Source organism: Paralichthys olivaceus, chromosome 2 (genome assembly GCF_024713975.1).
Source record: "Paralichthys olivaceus isolate ysfri-2021 chromosome 2, ASM2471397v2, whole genome shotgun sequence".
NCBI lineage: Eukaryota > Metazoa > Chordata > Actinopteri > Pleuronectiformes > Paralichthyidae > Paralichthys > Paralichthys olivaceus.
Genome location: NC_091094.1, coordinates 27,230,435 through 27,251,221, shown reverse-complemented (window position 1 = coordinate 27,251,221; position 20,787 = coordinate 27,230,435). Strand labels below are relative to the sequence as shown.

At 41.0% G+C, this 20,787-nt stretch overlaps 2 protein-coding genes across 2 annotated transcripts; both read right to left on the bottom strand.

Annotated features, from left to right (window-relative positions):
- Positions 1-267: 267 nt before the first annotated feature.
- Positions 268-2,739, bottom strand: LOC109628863 (transcription factor 15-like). The gene is made up of 2 exons (XM_020086288.2): positions 2,096-2,739; positions 268-1,375 (listed from the first exon to the last, which is right to left on the bottom strand). The coding sequence occupies exons 1-2, from the start codon at positions 2,579-2,581 to the stop codon at positions 1,313-1,315; spliced, it is 549 nt and encodes a 182-aa protein (XP_019941847.2). The 5' UTR covers positions 2,582-2,739; the 3' UTR covers positions 268-1,312.
- A 9,797-nt stretch (positions 2,740-12,536) lies between these two features.
- LOC109629004 (transcriptional repressor scratch 2-like) lies at positions 12,537-16,197 on the bottom strand. Its single transcript, XM_069513768.1, has 2 exons — positions 15,509-16,197; positions 12,537-13,873 (listed from the first exon to the last, which is right to left on the bottom strand). The coding sequence occupies exons 1-2, from the start codon at positions 15,663-15,665 to the stop codon at positions 13,056-13,058; spliced, it is 975 nt and encodes a 324-aa protein (XP_069369869.1). The 5' UTR covers positions 15,666-16,197; the 3' UTR covers positions 12,537-13,055.
- Between the last annotated feature and the right edge of the window lie 4,590 nt (positions 16,198-20,787).

Genomic DNA, 20,787 nt, shown 5'->3' with positions numbered 1-20,787 from the left:
ACTAGAAAAGTGCAATATAAATACAGGCCATGGATTTTCCATTTATATCTCAAAGCCTAGACAAACACTACAGCTACTTTTGTTGATTAACAACAATTCAAATAATGCCTATTACAGCTGAACATTCATATTTTCTGTTCATTATCAATACAAATCATAAAAATGGTTAAAACCACTTTTAACAAGCCATGCCACCGCACAGAGACCATTGACAACCTCAACACATGGCCATTGCACTGAAATACAAAAAATCAAAAAAGAGCCATGTCTGTGTAAAAATAAATTTTATTTCAAAGTAGATTACAACATTGTCATGAAAAAGCACAGATGTCTCCTGCTGCACATAATCTTATGACACCAGGCTGGTAGATGTAGTGGACTGTCCTGCTCTGCTTGTGGGCCAAGCTTCACCTAAACCATTTCAGTGTCATCTTGAAGAACAATGCAAACTCTTACGAAACTCTGGAGTTTAGTCTCACAAACATTTTACCCAATACAGCATATAAAATGGTCAGGTACCAGATGTGTCTCTGATTGATCTTTCAATATTTAAAGGTCAGTTATTTCACACAATGAATTATTGGTCATTTCAAATGTGTAACTAAATGCTTTGACCTATGAACACAAAAGACAAAAACAAACCTTAAGCAGGATCACATAACCTGTATCACAGAGATTTATTGCAATGATCATCTGATGCCAGTCACATATTAAATTAACTATTTACCTAATATAAATGTCAGATTCTACTGTTTAGAATTAGAATTATTGGATAACTAAACAATGTGTTATTGGTGACTCGTATAACCCACAGTTCTGTGTGATTATGAACCTTTCAGTAATGGACAGCAGGTAACATTGAATGTTGTGTGGCCCATGTGCAAAACTCTGGCTGACGTTAAACACTCCCTGTGTATATAAGAACATTATGTTTAGAGACTCAGAGCAAGAGATGTTATTCTCTCAAAGATTGCACATTTTCAATTTATCTTTATTTACCAGTCCTCATAAAATGCTCAGCAGATTTTATGTTAAAATGAAAAGAACATCCATGACCATATACAATAGCAGCTTTACTCTCAAATGTTCTCAATTTTACAATATTCCCTCATGACCCTAGGAAGAGTTTCTTCATCTGCTGGCAACATACAGATGGTTTTGGTGCCAAACCTTCTATCTCATACAGGGCAAAGAGACCAAACTCCTAAAAAGAGTACTCCATTGAGTCATTCTGAAATGACTCTATAGACTTTTACAAGTTCTGCTTGCAAGAAGAGAAGATTCCACTCCTGCTCCAGGTCAGACCTTTCCATCACCGACTTATTTGTCTCCGACTGTGCCCATGCATCTTCACACAGTCTCGTCTGTCCGTCCCCTGTGAGCAAAGAGGGGAAAAAAGTGCCAGTGTCAATTTAAGGATCATACCCAGGGACACATTTTAGACCTAAACACAATTTAAGTTCAGTTGAGTTCACATGTTTCTATGCAGAGTCTATACAGCATAAAAGTGGGTGTATTGCAATGAAATAGTTGTCTCGAATGAAAAGCTTTTTTTCCTTTAAAGGATGTTTTCATATGGCACCTATAAATAAGCTAAATCCCAAAAGAGAGATTTGAACGCCAAGATGGACCACGTCCATTTTGCTAGGATTCTAATCTTTGTGTCATATGATCCCCCACTAAACTGGAAAACACTTATTCGAGTCAAACGTCCAATGAACAGTTGCAAAAGTCAAGTCAGGTAGAGATGTAATTTTACTCAAACACAGTCCACAGAAAATGTATAGAAAAGGAATATATTCATGTCTAAAGTAAAATAATGCAAAAAATACTGAAATAAAAACATTTCCTAAGTTCACACCGATTACAACTCACATTTGTTAAATATTCTGCAGCAGAAATGGTGCAGGTGGATTATAAAGGTTGAAATTGTAAATAGATTTGCATTGTAAAAGAAACATTAGCTGAATTGAACTGTAGAGTGTGATGAAGCAAATGCTGTGCTTCATCTGCTGATGGTAACTGAGAGAGAAACTTGAAAACACTGGAGTTTGGCTGACTGTGTGTGGGGCGTGTATTCTGTATATATTTTTACCCCTTTCCGTTGGTTGCTGAGGCAGAAAGTGCAGATGGTCCTGGGCTGCTTGCCCCCTCCGCTCCCCTTCAGCTCCTTGTAGACAGCACCGAGACACGGCTGACCGTCCTCCCTGCCGTCCCCCACCACCAGCACGTTGGCCAGGTGCGAGATGTAGCTGGACGCCAGGCGCAGCGTCTCGATCTTGGAGAGTCTCCTGTCCACCGGTTCCGTGGGGATAAGCGTCCGCAGAGCCGTGAAAGCCGTGTTCACATTCTGGGTCCGGTGTCTCTCTCTGGCGTTGGCGGCGTTCCGCGTATGCACCACCACGCCGTCGGACTCCCGCCGGAAACCCTCCCCCGAAGTCCCGCAGAAGCCGTAGCCCTGGTCGGTGCTGCCGTCGCTCTCGCTGCGGCTCCCGTCCTCGTCGTCCGACATCATGGTCAGGTCAGCGGGGTAAGAGAAGGGATGAGAGGACACCGGCCTCAGCATAGTGAAAGCCATCATTGGTAAGCGAGAGTCTCACTGAGGAGGATAAGTCCCTTAATGTCAACTAGGAAACCGCCGCATGCAGACAAGAGCCGTGCGTAAAGGTGGATGTAACTCCGAGGTTGACCAACTCAAGCTCCAGGTCGTCACCTCTCCATACCATGTCCCGGAGTGACAGCGATCGTGACAGGGAGGTCTCTTATAGCAGCTGTGAGGGAGGGTGGAGCACATGGAGAGGCCCCCTTCCTCCAAAATGTTTTGGTCCTAAAAGTGCAGACATCAGTTTGGTAGCTCCCCCCCCCCCCCCCCACACACACACACACAGCAAGGTGTAGGACACACTTGAGTGGGCTGTGGGTTTTAATGATCGGTGTGCAGAGAGCAAACTTTGACATTCATTGTACACAGCACAGTGGTCAACACATCAGGATACAATGCTGGGACACATTTACACAAGTGTTATCATATTGTGCCACTTTATATTTTTAAGACAAATGCTGTACTAGTTACTAGTGATTACACTGTGTAGATAAGGACTTTATACTGCATGTCAATGAGGATAAGTAAATTATTAATCTATGGTTCCACAAACATCTGTCTGTGTGTATGTGGTACACATATCTCATGAGCTATGTGCATCCTTAATGGCCAAAGGAAGTTAAAGGTTCAGTGTGTAGAATTTAGTGGTGAAATTGCATGTTGCAGCCGAATACCCCTGACCTCACCCCTCCCCCTTCCAAACATGAAATAGAACCTGTGGTAGCCTTCAGTAAAAACTCAAAAGGTGTTTAGTTTGTCCAGTCTGGACGACTGTCAAACAGATGGCGGCCTCCATAGAGAGGACCCTCTCCCAATGTAAATATAAAGCATTTAAATATAAAGAGCAGATTCTAGGGTAAAGAAACAACAGTTTGTACAATTTAGGTGAAACACACCAGAACATTGTTAGGAGTACTTTATATTAAATTTCTCTCAATAGATCCCTTTCACCTAAATCTTACTCACTGAACCTTTAAGTGATGAATTTGGTGATAATTGGACACGTAATATGGTCAATGTTAATACAATTTAAATAAACAGCCGACCAGTGCTCTGGAGCAGTCAGTGTGGGTGGAATAGTGTGCCTTCAGTGTGTGGACTGAGTTGAATGTGTCTACCCTACGTCCTCTGATCAATTATAGCAGCGGTCGATAACTGGGTCAAACAGAGGGTCAAAATCAACAGGAGATTATTTTCATAATTTAATTATTTCCCCATGAAGTTGCACTTGCAACTTAATGAGAGGTACAAGTACTGACCTCTGTCATGGCAACAACATTCACAGAATCAGATGCAAATCTTTATATCATGCTGAATTTTACAGAGCTTTTATTTTGAAAAGTTGTGAAGCTTGTATCAATTGCTTAACAGACTTCTGAAATAGCTGACACTCAATGTATCAATCAATCAATCAAATGTATTTGTATAGCCCATATTCACACATCACAATTTGTATCATATGGCTAAACAAGGTGTGGCATCCTGTCCATAACCCTCAACAAGAGTAATACAAAATAAGAAAAAATAATCAGTAAAGTAAATAATTCAAACACAAGTAACACACCTTGACAATAATATTAACTTTACAATCCTCAGTGCAGATAAACCAGGATGGATGAAGACAAAGTTTTCTACCTTCACTCTGCACTATAGACTCATCTCTAAACAGTTTAAATCATAACCTTTAGGAGAAAACTTTGCAAGATGAATATTTTATTTTGGCCCTCCTCTTCACTGCTGCAAGATCTGCAACTCTGACTGAAGAAGAAATCTGCGTTCAGCAAACTGATAAATGTCCCAAACTGTGAGCAGAGTGTTTCATTTAAACAAATCTATTAGTGAGATAGTTGGCAATGTGCACTACAGGTTAGCTCTAAATGAAAAACTCAACATGTAGCTGCTGCTTACATAGTGAAGGTGGGAGCTGTTGTAGGCGACAACCTCTGCAGAGATAATCTGTAAAACTCACATATTGACTATGTTGAAGAATACAAATGAGATGAGTAATGATTAAAAGGCTGTTATCTGCTCTCCAAAAACTTTCTGAGGTGCCCTCTCTCCTCTGCATTAAGTGCACCAACTACACTTTGTGATCAGTGTATTAAATATGAGACAATTCTATACAACAATGAATGGATTGGTTTAAACAGATCCCAGTTGATTTTCAACGTTAAATAAGCATAGATCATGTGACAGTATTCCAAGAATGCAACACTGACACTGTTGTCTGAAAGAGTAATTTTACTTTTTGATAATTTGTGTGCAGTGAACGCTCTAGACCTGCCTGTTGGACTGAATGGGCTCTTGCTTGTCCTGTGTTAATGCTCCAGAGCTACTTTAGAATGATTCCTGATCCTGGTGGCAGCTGATCGTGGACTATTATTTTCAACAAGACTGCTTGATATACAATTTGACTGCTCACTTACTCTACCATTACTGACAATAACTCCTCAATTCATTTAATTTCCATTATGTTATAAATGGTTTCTTTTAATCAATATTCTAACTACTCTTATTTTTCTGACGTTCTCCATTACACGTGGTATCTACTGCACTTCTGGGTAGTTTATTCTTACTCTTGTTGAGGGTTAAGAACAGAGGATGTCCCAGTTTGTTAAAGCCCTATGAGACACATTGTGATTTGTGAATATGGGCTATACAAATAAAATTTGATTGATTGATAAATAGTCTCAGTCTATGGTGCAGAGGGAAGTTAACAAATGTTTTGTTCATCCTACCTGGTTTATCTGCGATGAAGATTTTATAATCAATATTTTTCATAATGTTTCACGTGTTAGTTATGTTAAGTTTGAATGATTTAACTCAGCTGGCGTTGTTTTTTTCATACATTGCATGTTAGCTATTTCAGAGATCTGTTTAACAATCAACACGATGTTCAGACCAGGTTAATGACTTTTCAAAATAAAAGCTCTGTAATTCAGCTTACAATAAAGACTTGCAGCAACAAAACAAACTTTGTGCTTTTACTTTGTAGACAAATTGCTAAAAAGGAAGTCATTCAATGAATACTGTTGCCGTTATGGAGATTAGCACCTGCGACAATCATGAATATCTGTGTCCGTCCATTATGGTGATTGCTGATTGTTTGCACTCTGCCCTGCTCCCACTACTACTACAGAATGTGAGTCACCTGTTTGTTAAAACCTTATTAATATTGAGTGTATTACACCAAACTCAGCACTGCACTTCCTTGGGCAATTTTCTATAGCCATGCCAGATGTGAATTTGATTGCGAGATATGTGTTCCTCAGACAGACAGACAGACAGACAGACAGACAGAAAGACAAATGTCTGTGAAATGAGTAGATAGATTTAGCTTTGACTATTTCTACTTCTGTATATTTTTGAATGCAGGACTTTTACTTGTTTTAAATACTGCAGACTCTCCTATGTAAGAATCCAGGGTTGTATGAGATTCAAATCATAATATGTTTTGAAAGTATCTTTATTAAAGATATATCATTTAATGTTTTTAGACTACAAGCAAAGCCTTGTCCTTAAAAGCATAGTGTGAAGCAATTAAAATACGAAGCAAGCATCTTTCCTCAGCAGTAAGATGCATTCTTATCATGTGTATGTGGTGTATATCCAAATTATGGAAACACAGTCAGCCCCAGTGGGCTAATGTGGTCAGTGGCCATTGCCCTGTTTCACTTTGTCTAATGGGTTAAGTGCTTTTGGGTAAATAAACACTCAGCAGATGCTGGAGGGGATCACGCCTGAACTTTCTCTGTGGAAACTGAGCAAATGGCTTCCAGATTGACTGGTGCAGAAGGAGGGAGGGTTGGAGTGCTGCAAAAGGGAGAGAGTGTCATCAAAGGGCCTGTTTTTACAAACACAACCCCTTGACACATCAAACCGGGGCACCGGCTGCCTCTGGCCCCCAGCTCAGCTGCACCAACAACAGCGACCTGTGTGGGACCTGGTTCCACTCATAAAGCAGGACACCATGGTGTTTTACCACGCTCGGCCAGCCAGCAACACGACCCCACTGCACTTTCTCTCCCCAAGCGCCACCGCCACGTCACATGTTTGGAACCATAAATACTTCACCCCAACTCTCCTGACCCCTCCAACCCTGTTGCATCAACTTAAAGGAATGCTATTAAATGCCTGTTGACTTCCACTGATGAATAGTGTGGTGGGTGGAATGTGTGTCAGGAATGATGTGATAATGGTACTCGAGGTGAATGTTTTACTGTCGTCTTTGATTTAAATAGGTTGGTTTTTGAAGCTGATACCACTGCCAGCAAATAATATATGTGTAATGTGTTGATAGTCATACGTGTATTGTTCTTGCCAGGGAGGAAAAGTCATCTGAAACAGCAGTTGGATGAACATGAGATACCTAAAGTCTCCAAAATAGCCTCTAAAGCCCCTAGCAGTCACAATACTTTATGTGGACTACCAGGCCAGAGGCAAGAGGAAGACATAATATTATTTCCATATCACAGAAGAGTTTACTCAAGCTGCTCTCAGACACACACTCAACTCTGGATGATGGTACATGTTTGTATTTATAGAGCACTTTTCTAGTCTTGATGACTACTCAAACCTCTCTGCACCCATACATTTGCACAGTGCATCTATGTGCAGCAGTTTCTCTAGCCCTGCACTGAGACGATTTTCACAAAAAATAGCTGGAGAATGTTAAAATAGGGACAGGGGAGACAACTTGCATTCTTTGCAATATTTTGGATGAAATTAGTGTCAGATTATTCTTCACTGTAGGTGTGAAAAACAATATATCAATTATGAAAACAATGGATCAGTGACATTGAAGTGTGGAGACAAGATTGTTGCAGACACTCAACATGTACCAAGTTGTGCCAATTACTATTGGTCTTAATGTATTTACTGTAAGTAAGAATATCATGCAACTAGTATCTCTCACCAAGCACATCTCAGCATTGATAAAAACATTTATTCTTCTAACAGAGAAGTGAGCCAGCATCATGTTACAGGTTGCTCAATAGGTGATTTTAAACAAAAGGCCAATAGTCTTATTTCATGTGAACTATACTGCATATTAATACCCAAATCAATAGTCATGCATTAATGCTGTGTTGTCTCCTGTCTGGGAAACGTTCAGATAGCTTGACTCATCTGGAGCAGCTGCAGCGGAGAGAAGAGAGCCTGCTCCTGAGAGCCAGCTGCAGTCTCCTGCAGAGGCCTCTTCTAATTTTCATTTGTCTGTGTGTTAGTGTTTTATTAGATGAAGCAGCACAAGCTGGTTTAGTTTGTATATTGTAGACGAGTTTAATGTTTAATGAACATGAAAACAACAACCAATGAATAATCAGTGAAATATTGTTCAGAATCTCTGTTTGTTATGTATTTATTCATTTACTTTATACTCACTGACACTTAAAAAGGAACATCTGCGCACCTGCTTATACATGCATATATCCAATCAGCCAATCATGTGTTGGCAGTGTCGTATATAAAAACCTGCACATACAGGTCAGGAACATCAGATAATGTTCACATAAAACATCAAAAAGTATTTCTGAGAGAGTTGATCTCCTGAGGTTTCCAGTCTCTGCAGAATTGAGCCAAAAAATAAAGAAATAAAGAAATCCAGTGACCAGCAGCCCTGTCGATGGAAAGACCTTGCTGACAATTTACAGTTCACAGACCCAGTTCGTGATCTTTGACCCACTCTACTCGCTGTACTTGTGTGTTTTGAGTCTTCCTGAGTAATAAGAGATTACTATCAACATTTTAGCAGTGTTTTTAATTAATCTTACTAAAACATTTTTGTCTCTACAACCTGATGGGTTTTCCTAAAAGATATGTAACTCAACAGCTCATACGTTTTGTGTGAAACTTAAGTGTGATCTTTTCTCTGAAGACAATGAGGATATGTTGTTAATTTACATATTTAGGAAGTCACAAACATGTTGATACAGAACAAAATGTTCAAAGCTTCTTGCAGAATAACAACCATCTATAGTGACTGCTGCATTATTGAAGTCTTTTAGGTGTTTTAGAGTTGGGTTCGGCTGCTGATGTGATGTTCTTCAAAACTTTAAAAGCAGAATTATACTCCATGAATGACACATTCATCAGACCAGACAGCTTCAGAGGTAAATGATTTGACCCTTCTCATGGACAGCAAAGCTACTGTAACACCCCCCCAGACTGGTAGCAACAGTATTATCTTTCATGTGACCCTTTGTGTGACCTCTAGATAAGACTCTGCTCATCTTCCTCCCACCCCACTGCCCTTCTCCACATTTTTCCTCTCCTGAGGACACTGATCGTCTTTCACTGCTCCGTTTGAGGAACCGGGACAGGTGGAGTGATGTGTCAGGAGAAGTTCAACAAATGGCCCCAGTCACATCCGGGCTTTGTCTCACCTCTTATTATGAAGATGATATGGAACTAAACGTTGCTAATTAATCATTTTAAGATTCCTATTTGTCTTTACATATGAAATGGAATCATGTCCTGAAGTTGGTCATTCATTCCACCTTGAAAATAAACACCCTGAAGCTACTTCTGATGAGCTGGTGTTTCATCATCTCCCATGGGATCCTCGAAGGCCCCCAAACAGGCCGAACATGAAGTCAACCCCTGCAATACAGGAAGTTGACTCACACGCGATGATTCTTTTGGAGAAGCCCACTGCAGTCTTTAATGTCTACTGTGCTGAGCTCCAACCCATGTCTGTCAACTTCCTTCTGAGTCACATGGGACCTCCAAGTCACGGCCGCCGCAGGTCAGTGAAGCTTATCGCGCCAGAGAAATCTTCACATCGCCTATAAAACCTTGTCTGACATGATGTAACAGACGAGGCTAATTGTCTGTTAATGGGGACTATAAAAAGACTCATCCGTTTTAGCTTTAAGGTCATTTTGCGTGTGCTGGACATGGCGGTCATATCCTCTGTGTTCATTGGCAAGCGATGTTGACCCGCTCCTTTGTCTGTGGTGGAAGTTTTATGTTTGCTGAAGAAGTACAGTAGAGCCTGATTCCTTGTTTTTATGACTATATCTTTGTCTAAGTGTGAGCTTAGGGCACAGAGGGGTCAGGTTTCTCAAAAGACTGCAACTAACAATTATTTTAATTAGTGATTCATCTATTTTTAATAATATCATAATGATGTTCCCCTGTGCTCTGGGCGATGACTCCAAATTTCATGGTTCTTATACTAAAAGCCCCAAAACCCAAAGATTTTCATATTAGAGCAACAGAAGAAAAGAATGAATCTTCACATTTATGACGCTTAAAGGTACAGTGTGTAGAATTTTGTGATATTTAGTGTTGAAATTTCATGTTTCTGAACACCCCTCACCTCACCCTCTCCTTCCAAACATGATAAAGAACCTGTGGTAGCCTTTAATTGTCATAAAAACTCAAAAGGTGTTTAGTTTGTCCAGTCTGGGCTACTATAAAAAACATGGCGGCCTCCATAGAGAGGGTCCCCTTGATGTAAATATAAAGTATTTAAATATAAAGGGCCTTTTCTGGGGTAAAGAAAACTACAGTTCATACAATTTAGATGAAATGAACTAGTGAAAACATCATGAGGATTATTCTACATTACATTTCTGCCAATAGATCCCTTTCACCTAAATCTTACACACTGGACCTTTAAGATTCTGAGAGCTCACTATTTGTGCTAGATAAATGACTTAAAATATAAAAAAAATAATAAATTAACTAAATTAAAAATAAATAATTGATGCATGATCACTTGAGTTAGATATAATCCATGAACTGAACAATTGGATTCATTACATAATACTTTTTTGTGGAGGGGGTGGGGTTATTTTGTGGGCAGCAGAACAAACTGTAAAGAAACTGTCACCTTACAACATGAGCATTCATTTGGAATCATGTGTATCACATATTAAGACCAATATTTAATCATAAGAGCTCCTTAACTTGGTGTTTAACTGGGCTGCATTGTGTGGCTGTGTGCAGCTCTATTTGCAGTACTTGCTCTCACCATTGTCATTTAACCATCCATGCAGAAAGTCGGACCTCATATTTTCAGCTGTAGTTGTATACATACCTACAAGTGTCATGCAGTGCAGTTGTCTAAATTGTCTTTCACTCTTTCACTCTTTAGGGAACGCCCACACATACACAAATGCAAAGCTAAGACCGCAGGTTAAAGTCCATCAAAGTTGAACTCCACACGAACAAGATATCTAGAGGTATGTACAGTAACCAAGGATAAGTAAACTGTTCGTGGTCAGTAAACACCTCTGAAGAAGTGGTTTCAAGACTTATTCTGACATTGCTGAGCTGCTGTTCTCCCAGATGCATAAATACTGGCATGAATGTGTGTTTTGAATGGTGGCTATTGTGTCTGAAAATAGCCATCTCCAGTCCATGGTCTATTGAGACTCATTACTTTTCTTGCATTTCCCGTGAGAGGTCAACGGCTCCCGGGTTCAGTCCTGTCTGGTCTGGACCAGCAGCCCAGTTCTCATGACACCTGACCCAGAGCATATCCTGTGGTCGGACCAGTATCTGCTCATAAGGAATCTGTATATATATGGTATAAGCTCTGCTCACAGTACCCACTGTAGATTTTTAGTTTTTGAATGTGGCAGTTTTGACTGACAGTAATCCTCTGAATCAGCACTTTGGAGAGCAGCTTGTGGCTCCACTTTTAGTTGTTTATATGGTTGCCCCCTCTGCTGGTAAAGAGAAGCCCTGCACAAGGTACACATGTCACAGAGTGATAAAAATGATAAAACTATTCAATCAAGTAAGATCTTCAAGGTTACCATGCATACATACATTGGTACTTTGATGTCTAAATAACTTCCTGCACCAAAAACAGCAGAGACATATCAATCAGGTGCTTTACAGCCTGTGAAAACAACTCATAATAGATCATTATAAACATGAGTAGCCATGGACATTATGCAGCAATATTAACCAAAATAAACAAAATAGCTGGCTCCTCTAAATTGACAGCGGAATAAAAGAAAAAAGGGGGATATGTATAAACAACTTAATCCCAACAAATACAAACACAGACAAAACAAGACATTGTTAGGAAATGCACTGTAGTAGTAGTTAAAGCTTTCCTGAACGTCAGTCTTCTGCATTAAAAGACCTCCACAATCTGTTGTGAATACAAGTTCTCTTCTTGTGAATGCTCAATGCAAAACCAATTTGAAATCTATGACCACACAACTCAGTGTCCCTGTCTCATTGTAGAACATAACCAGACCACTCAGTGTCTCTGTCTCACTGTAGAACATAACCAGTCCACTCAGTGTCTCTGTCTCACTGTAGAACATAACCAGTCCACTCAGTGTCTCTGTCTCACTGTAGAACATAACCAGACCACTCAGTGTCTCTGTCTCACTGTAGAACATAACCAGTCCACTCAGTGTCCCTGTCTCACTGTAGAACATAACCAGTCCACTCAGCCTCTACGGGCAACTGAAATAGTGTGCAGTGGTTTGTGGGTTACTGTCCCACAAAGGATAGAGCACTTTTGTCCAGCACTCTCTGAGATATAACGGGGCCTCTTAGGTCAGTATAACTTATCTAGGATTAAAATGCTTTGTGATAGATCAACAAAGCTGATAATGAATTTTGAGGTTGCCCTCTGCTGGACCTCTAAGAAAACTACTGCTCTCTGTTGAGCTAATATGAGTTTTGAACTTTGAACAGGTTTAGAATTTGAAATCAAGATTGAATTTGAAGCAAGACAAGTGAAATGTGACTTAATATTAGCATCACTGGTGAGGCAGAGAGGTGAACAGAACTATGATATTTCTACAAGGTTTGTGATACATCATACACATTTTTGAAAAAGTTATAGCATTGTTGTAAAAGCTCAGGGAACTGGTTGAATACTTCAATGCAAAGTGTTCAAATGTGTGTTTCATCTTTGCATATCATTCAGACATGAGTAAAGGGGGACTTTCAGCAATCATTCATTTTCATAGTTTTTTATTGTCATCACCAAATTGATCAGACAGAGAAATATAGTGTGTCAGAATTATCTTTTGGCTTTTGTTCTCAACAAATCCAATTCATGTTTTCTAATAACTCCATATTAAATTCACAGATACATCAACCAATGATAAATTATTAATCTTAAATATTGGCAGATAAATAATTAAATAAGTTAATTAATAAATATACAAATACATAATTTAACAAATAAGAAATGTTTTAGGTAACTTAAGAGCTAGTTGGCATTTAAAGTAATACTGATATGTAAATTATTGCAATTTAATTCATAAAAAAACAATATAAAATATATTACATTTCTGATCAACACTGAGATTTTTAGGAATTTCATACATACTTCCTGAATTGTTTAAAATGAGGTTACTGCTCATATCAAAAGGCAGGATTATGATGCATGCATGTGACAAGCCTGAGAAGCTGCAACTTTTTCTCTGAATTGTTAAAAAATTGCGGGAATAGAAATGAAAAAGAGCAATATTTAAGATAAGTCGTCAGCGCTGTCGTCGTCCTCTGCTTGGTGCCCTTTGAAGCAAGCTGACTCATAGTGCTTGTTCAGGTAGGACTTGAGTGCAAAGCTTTTGTGACAGCGCTTGCAGGAGTAGTCCTTGAAGGCCGAGTGCGTCTGCATGTGGGCGCGAAGGTTGGAACGATCGGCGAAGGCTTTGCCACAGTGGGCACAGGCAAACGGTTTTTCTCCCGTGTGGGACCTCATGTGGCCCTGTAGCAGCCAGGGCCGACTGAAGGCTTTGCCGCACACAGTGCACTCGTGCTTCAAGTCGTGGGTCAGCATATGCATGGCCAGCGCCGGCATGGACACGTAAACCTTGTGGCATGTGGGACACTTCCTGGCCTGTTGACTGTCCAGGCTGCGGTGAGTCTGCTTGTGTCTGCTCAGATTGGAGGATGTGGCATAAGACTTGCCACACTCACAGCACATGTAGCACCCTTTGGTTTTCCCTTTGGCAGGGCTGCAGTCTGCTGAGCCAGTCCCCTTGCTACTGTCTGACTTTCTGCCTCCCTTGCGTGGACACCGTTGGATGGGTCTCCGGCGGGAGCGGCCATCAGAGATGAGGAGGTCATTGATGGTGCATGCCTCCAACTCAGGGCCGCTACTGTCTGACTCCACTGTGGCGGTGGAGACGGGGCTGTCCGGGTGCTCCATGTCGTGGTCTGAGAACTCTTCCCCACTGCTGCCACCTGGGGAGTAAAGGGGCCCTGAGGAGAACCCGGTCTGCTCCCGACCTGGCTCTTTTGTGCTCTGCAACATGGAGGGGATGATGTAATCATGGATGTAGCCTGGAAAAGTAAAACAAAAATTATTAAATGGAGATGGAAAAGATATTTCCATTTGTAACAACCTCTGATGACACATGTTCCCTTACTTATCCATCGAATCAATACGAAACCTCTACAGGAAGCAATTTGTAAGTGCCAGCTTCAGCCGGCCTTGAAAGGAAATCATGAATCTTTGGTGCATGGCTCTGCTTGGATCAATCCTACAAGTGCTGTAATTAAAAGAAACTAAATGGAAGGCCATCGTCGCTAAATATAAGTCAAACTCAATGTGCTGACATTGAAAAAAACAGTCACAGAGCAACAGTTTGGCTCCCAATCAGTCCACGTGTTACCAGGCTGCAGCAGCAGCAGCTGAGTGAGTGTCTCAACAGTGAAATCCCCTCAATCACTAAATTATTTTAATCAGATCATTTCCCATCTGTGGCGTTTCTGAGAGTGTTCATGAGTATGGTAATGGGGAGAGTGAGTGACAGGTGTGCGGCTACGATTTAGCAAAGAGAGAAGGGAGGGCCGAGGGGTGTGTGTGTGTGTGTGTGTGTGAGAGAGAGAGAGAGAGACTGGTGGTGTTTGGGGGGGGGGGCGCACACACACACACACACACACACATTGGAACACAAAGGGAAGCAGACAGCTGGCATCCTAAATCTGGGGAACAAATGATTCAACTCAAGCAGAAGATCTGTGATGCTGGTGGTGGGTGGGTGAATCCGCTCAAAGCACACATTTCTTTGGATGTTTCTCAAAGCCAAACACACACACACACACACACACACACACGCACACACACAAACACACACACACACCATATTGTCTGTAGTGCAGGGTTGCTCTTGCAGCCTCTGAAGAAATCCCACAGATGAAAATCTAATGTCTGCCAATGTACTGCTCATGTTGCACTTTATTGAATTACCTGCAGCACTCTCTATTTTCCAGTCAATACCCATCCACTAAAAACCCTGTCCCATCACCTCTCGCTGCTCCACATATGGATTGTGTTGCTGCAATCCTACTCCCGGTGGCTATCTAACATCCTGCAGGATCAGATGGAGAGAGATGGAGCGATGAGCGGGAGGAGGGGATGGGGGGGGTAGATGATAAGAGGAGGGAGACTCAAGGGCAACTGCACCATCTAAGGACAACACAGTCCCAAGCGGCTATCTGCTTTCTGCTGAGTTTTTTTTTCCTTCTATCTAGTTCGACCTGACAAAAGGTTGCATCAGATTTCGTGCCTAATGCCCGCGTACATGCACATCTCATCATTCATGCACACAATAGTATTAAAGCCAAAGGCTGCTGTGTGATCTGGTTTGAGTATTAAGCTGATTGAGCCAGCGTGACCTGAATACTATTTAGCATCCGCCGATGTAGAAAACAAAAGTCCAGAGACATCAGGGAGGGGGGCGGGTGCTGCCCGTGCGGGGCTTTGTGGGGGTTTGGGGGGTTTCTGAGAGCGATTAGGTAGAAAAGACAACAACATAAACACCACTGCATGAAATCACTATCTGTTGTTTTAGCTTTTTGTTGCCGCATGTCTCTGAGAAAGACCATGTGGGGCATCTGTAAACACAGACATACATCCATACTCCAGCAGAAATGCACAAGTCAAAGTGGAAAACACAACACACGTCAACTCACCATTTTCACTCAAACGCACCGCCAAGTTGGTGGCTGACTCAGTGATGGCATGTGTCACAGAGAAAGAGCTGTCCCAGTGGTGCTGGTGCTGATGGTAGTAGTTGGAGGATGAGACATCGTGGACCTTCGGCTGCTTCACCAAAAAGGAGCGAGGCATTTTCTCGTTGAAAAACTGATGCTACAACCTCATAGAAAAATGTGAACAGACATATGATTTCCAAAAAAAAAAAAAAAAAAAAAAAGCAGAAACACACTGAGCTTCCAGGCGGTACAGGCCAAACAGAGGATGAGTGGAAGAAAAAAAAAAAAACAAGCTTAAAAAGTCTGTCCTGGAAATGCTTCAAAGAGGGGAAGAGAAAGAGGAAATATAGTGAGAGCTGAGAGAGAGAGAGAAATCAGAGGACAGGGAGGATGGAGACACAAAGTGACATGGGAGAGACAGAGGCAGAAAGATGTAGACAGAGAGAAAGAGAGAGAGAGAGAGAGGGAGAGAGAGAGATGGCTGGACTAGCTGAGCTCAGCACTACTGCAGCCTTTTATATGTGGGGCACGAGCCCCAAAGATCAGGTGGTGCTTTGGAAGAGCGAGCTGCTTAGCATTAATCCATCAAACATCCCCAGGGACATACATCAAATTACCACGAGCCGTCTGTGCCTCTCTCTGTGAGCACACACACACACACACACACTCACACTCACACACACACTGGAACATGCACACGCAGCAGTCAACCACCACCTCCTCCTCCTCCCATATCCTCTTCCTCCTTTCACCCCTCTCCCGGGGAAGGAGAGAAGACAATAGTGGTGCAGAAGCACGTGGGTGAGACTACACACAACACCTTGTCCTCCTTTGTTTTACAATGAAGTAGCTCACACAGTTTATGTTGCTCCCAATACCCCCCCCACCCCCAACCATTCTTTCTTTCCTATTGACACCTCCTTTGATATTGCACTATCATCAGCCGCACGTCCAGATTATTTTTTAAATATTAAACTTTTATTATTAAAATAAGAACATGGCTTTGGTATTTAAGTGAGAATACAGTGTAGATCCTGCCAATTTTCATTAAATCCAGGTCAGAGTCTGTTAACTTCAAGCTGTTTTCAGATTCCTTCATGTGTCTCTTGCAGGCTGTAGAAGACAAAATCTCTTTGTGTGTGTGTCACAAACCTTTGGACCAAATGATGACAACAAGTTCAGATTCTTCTTTAGTGACAAATATTCTCTGAATGGTATTTTGCTCATTTTCTGCATTTTTTTATTTAATTCAAATCCTTCCAAGCAGCTCCTTTTCCCTCAAACATCTTTCAATTTATGATACAAACATTTTTCACTCACACATGCAAGATACAGTTCAGAGAGGGAACCTTGCCAGATTATTTTCGCTTATTCATTTCTACCCATCTGGACAGTTTTATAATCGTATAATCCAAAATGTATAATTTGGTTTAGGTTTATATGGAATCGTCTATGAAGTCATACAACACATGTTAAAAAAAATTACATTTTGATTGGTTTTCATGACCTAAGCTATTGTAGCTTTTGAAGTCCGTTATAATAATCACAATTTGCTGAATGATTTGGGTGGAGAGGAGGAATAAACACATTATGAATTTGAAAACAGATGCATTTCAAAACAAAAGTTCTGAAATAAATAAAATCAAGTTTGATGTTCAGTTTCAAAAATTGGATGATGTATGCTACTAATACTGTATAATATATATATACATTTTACATCAAAATAAGCAACAAGGAGAACTCGCCAGTTTCACTCCTTCTGGATCCAAAATCTTGAACCAATCTAAATTTCTCTCTGTGTTGTTTTGTCTTTTTACAGATGGTAGACAAATCACCAGTCTTATATAGAACAGCCTAATGTGGTGCTCATGTGCCAAAATATCAAGTATCACATTATTTATAAGACCAATGCTAAAGTATAACTTAACAATATGCTCCCCATTCCTCCTTTTAATGCAGGCAACACTAAACTGCTCATATTGATATATTGTTTTGTAACATAACTGTATTCTCAACAACATGGCCCTAATACTCCGTCGTAGGAAAGAATAACATAAAACTTTAATTTAAGGATCTTAGGTTTTTCTAGAAGGAGCTGATGTGAAAGGGAAATTGTAATTTGGTGTAAATAATGAGAGAGTATACTGTGGGTGTGTGGTCGGTGTGTACACTTAAAGATTTGTCTCTGTGGAGGACAAAGTTTCCAGTAGTAAAATGGGTTAAAGTGGTTCGTTGTTACTTTTTCCACTTATTAAGGTTTTGCAGTTCCTCAGAACATTGTGACTATTTCCCCTGTAATTAGTAAGATGTTGCGAAATGTTCCTTCAGAAAACACATGGGGAAAGTAGAAATAACAATTGAAAAAAGAAGTGACGAGCCCATATAAAACACTACAAGCATACTTTTGATTAAACGTATCATGAATCCTAGTCACACACAAAATATTAATTTGCCCATTTTATTGATTCTTTTCATTTATATGATGACAGCCTGAAGGTCTATTTTCACTTCCATCCCCTGTATGGTCCCTGGCAGTTTTATGTCCCTCTGAAGACCGTCCCCCCCCCCGGTGACTTCCAGTCCATCGGCTGTGACAGACTGACCTCTGTGTGCATGTAGGGTCATGAGGTCAAACTCTGGTTAGCAGCTGCAGCTTAATACAACCTAGACAACTCACAGATGGCTCTGGAAGACACTTAGTATGAGCGGATCATGAAATGGTATCATCGCACACACAGCAGACAATCTCCACAGTAAAGTGTGACACAGTGATATAATGTATTCTTATTACAGTCAATAAATCACATGAAAAGACCAATAACAACAAATATTCTGTGCATAAACACTATGTTTATCTCATACAGGAAAAAACCAATTCCATTCCAAACCCAGGTCGCTTCACTACAGTGAACACACAAACCAGTGCATCTTGGCTAGGTCTCACATACACTACCCTGCAGCCTCTAATTGTCACTAGAATGCTCAAAGTTTATTAATCTGCAGTTAAAAACGGTCCCCGAAAAATTCCTCTTGTTTGAGCAGAACCAGCATTAGGTGTGGACTACCCAGACAGTCGCCTAGAGCACCACCAGATGGTGTGGCACCCAAGAGGAATAATATTTTGTAAACACTCCTGCTCTACTTTTAAAAGTTTGATTCTGACGTCCATAGTTCTATTTACATTGCAGTTAAGAGTTGATACTTAGAGGAGACCCCAGACGGACTGTATGACACTCTGCTGGGGATGGCAGTAGTCAGTGATCAGGTTACTTTCTGTTTGTCGCTGAACTGGCACTGTTCACTGCTGTTACAGAAGTACAAGCAAGAATTAGACATTTTGCTTCAAATTGTATTATATTGATTACCAATGAGTCCTCAAAATTGTATCTTGTCAAAGTAGAAAAATTTAAAAAAGCATATTCTTTCTCCATGAATCTGTAGTTTGGTTTTAAAAGCACAGGGGGAAAGGACACAGTCGCAAACTGAATATTTCGGCGAAATAAATCCAGTAATTGCCATTTTTGTATATTCCGATTAAATGCATGTGAAGTAGCGTTGCTCAGAATGAACCCAGAGACCGTCTGTCTAAGAATGTTGAGCTGTGATGAGTGAGCTAATTTGTGTTAATCACATCCAGTCATTAGAAAGCCATCTGAAAAACAAACGCAGGTCCTTTTCAGCACCTCCACAGAAATCTCCACTCGGCCATCTGACAATGAGGCAGCTGCACCACACTGAATGAGAGTGATTGTCTCTTTTCTTTTTATCAGCACTCAGTGAGTGAGGAAAAAGAGAATTCCCCCTCTTCACTCTGTATGTTCCTCAAGGGTTTATTGTGGTTAGCTGCTTAGAACGACTTGTGATTTATGTTCCAACTTATTTCATCCTTTTTTTTTTTTTACAACCAACCAGGTTTGTGCAAACGGTGCTAGGAAGGAATTTCTCTGCTGAGATTTGCCTCTAACACTTCTCTGCAGAGGCAATTGACAAAACACCTCTTGGGTCAATTTGGAAGTGACTGTTTAAAGTCTTACACAGTCGGCCACATCCGCACCATGTCACCTCGTGCAGGGAGATGAGAGGTCAGCAGAGCAGATGAGGAGAGGACTCCCAGCTGTCAGGTGAGGTGACTGACAGGGAAAGGAGTGGGGATGCCAAGGAGGCCAACTGGGGATGCCAAAAAAGCGATGAGGAGGCGTTGTACAACTGGATTTTAATCTAGTCAGACCTCAAAGCTGATAAAAGGAATCTATCCATCTCTCTCCTCACTATTGTGTTGGTCCTCAATCCCACGTGTCACTGGCCTCTGCTCTGATAGACGTCACAGTCTCAGGGGAGCAGCCGGGTGCAGGCTACAGATGCTGCCCGAGCTGGAAAAACCAGAGCAATGAAGAGGGTGCAGAGTATGATGACATGCCAGGTGGTAGATGAAGCTATGAGATACACAGTATAACAACAGGTGTATCATATGTACTACACATACTCCAAATCTGTTAAAATTATATTGTGCAGCATTGTGCTTCTTTATATGTACGTTTCTCTGCCAATGAACAGACAGTGATGGTTGCCAAGAGCTTCAGCCATCATGTACGAGCTGAGATGTTATATCAGTGTTTCCCATGAATTATCTCGGCTGTGGCGGCCTGTCATATTCTAATTCATATCGCCATAGTGTCATAATAAACCATACATTTTTTACCAGCACTAGTTTCTACATACTGCCTCGTGCTGTCACAACTCTTTGTGCCTGCGCTTTGGTCCATAACGTTTTTATCACCCATGCAGTAAAACCTCATAGTTTCAGCTGGGATGCAGTGCACTTCAAGAATGTACCTGTCACTCTGAATGTGGTGTGTGTGAGCATGACCTCCACAGTGGGTAGTATGTCCATGGAGCAGCTCCTCCAGGGCAGACTGTTAGTAACATTGTTAGTAACATAGCTGTATGTGGAACACATATCTCACAAACCATTTCATCAACCTCACATTCGGCATGTGTCCTGCCAATTTGGCCCAACAGACCATTTTCCTAATTTTGTTTTTAATAATAATAATTTATTTTACCATATCGGACTGACAAAACCATTCAAAAGAACCCGCCTGTTTTAGATCCTACTACATCTGGAGCAGTATTATGTTTTATGATATAAATTACTGAATTTATGTTTGTTTTCCTGTGCTCATTAACAGGAGCTCAATCTGTACAAGGACATCGTCTTGGCATGTTGAGAACATTTCTACAGAAAGTGGGGGTACTCT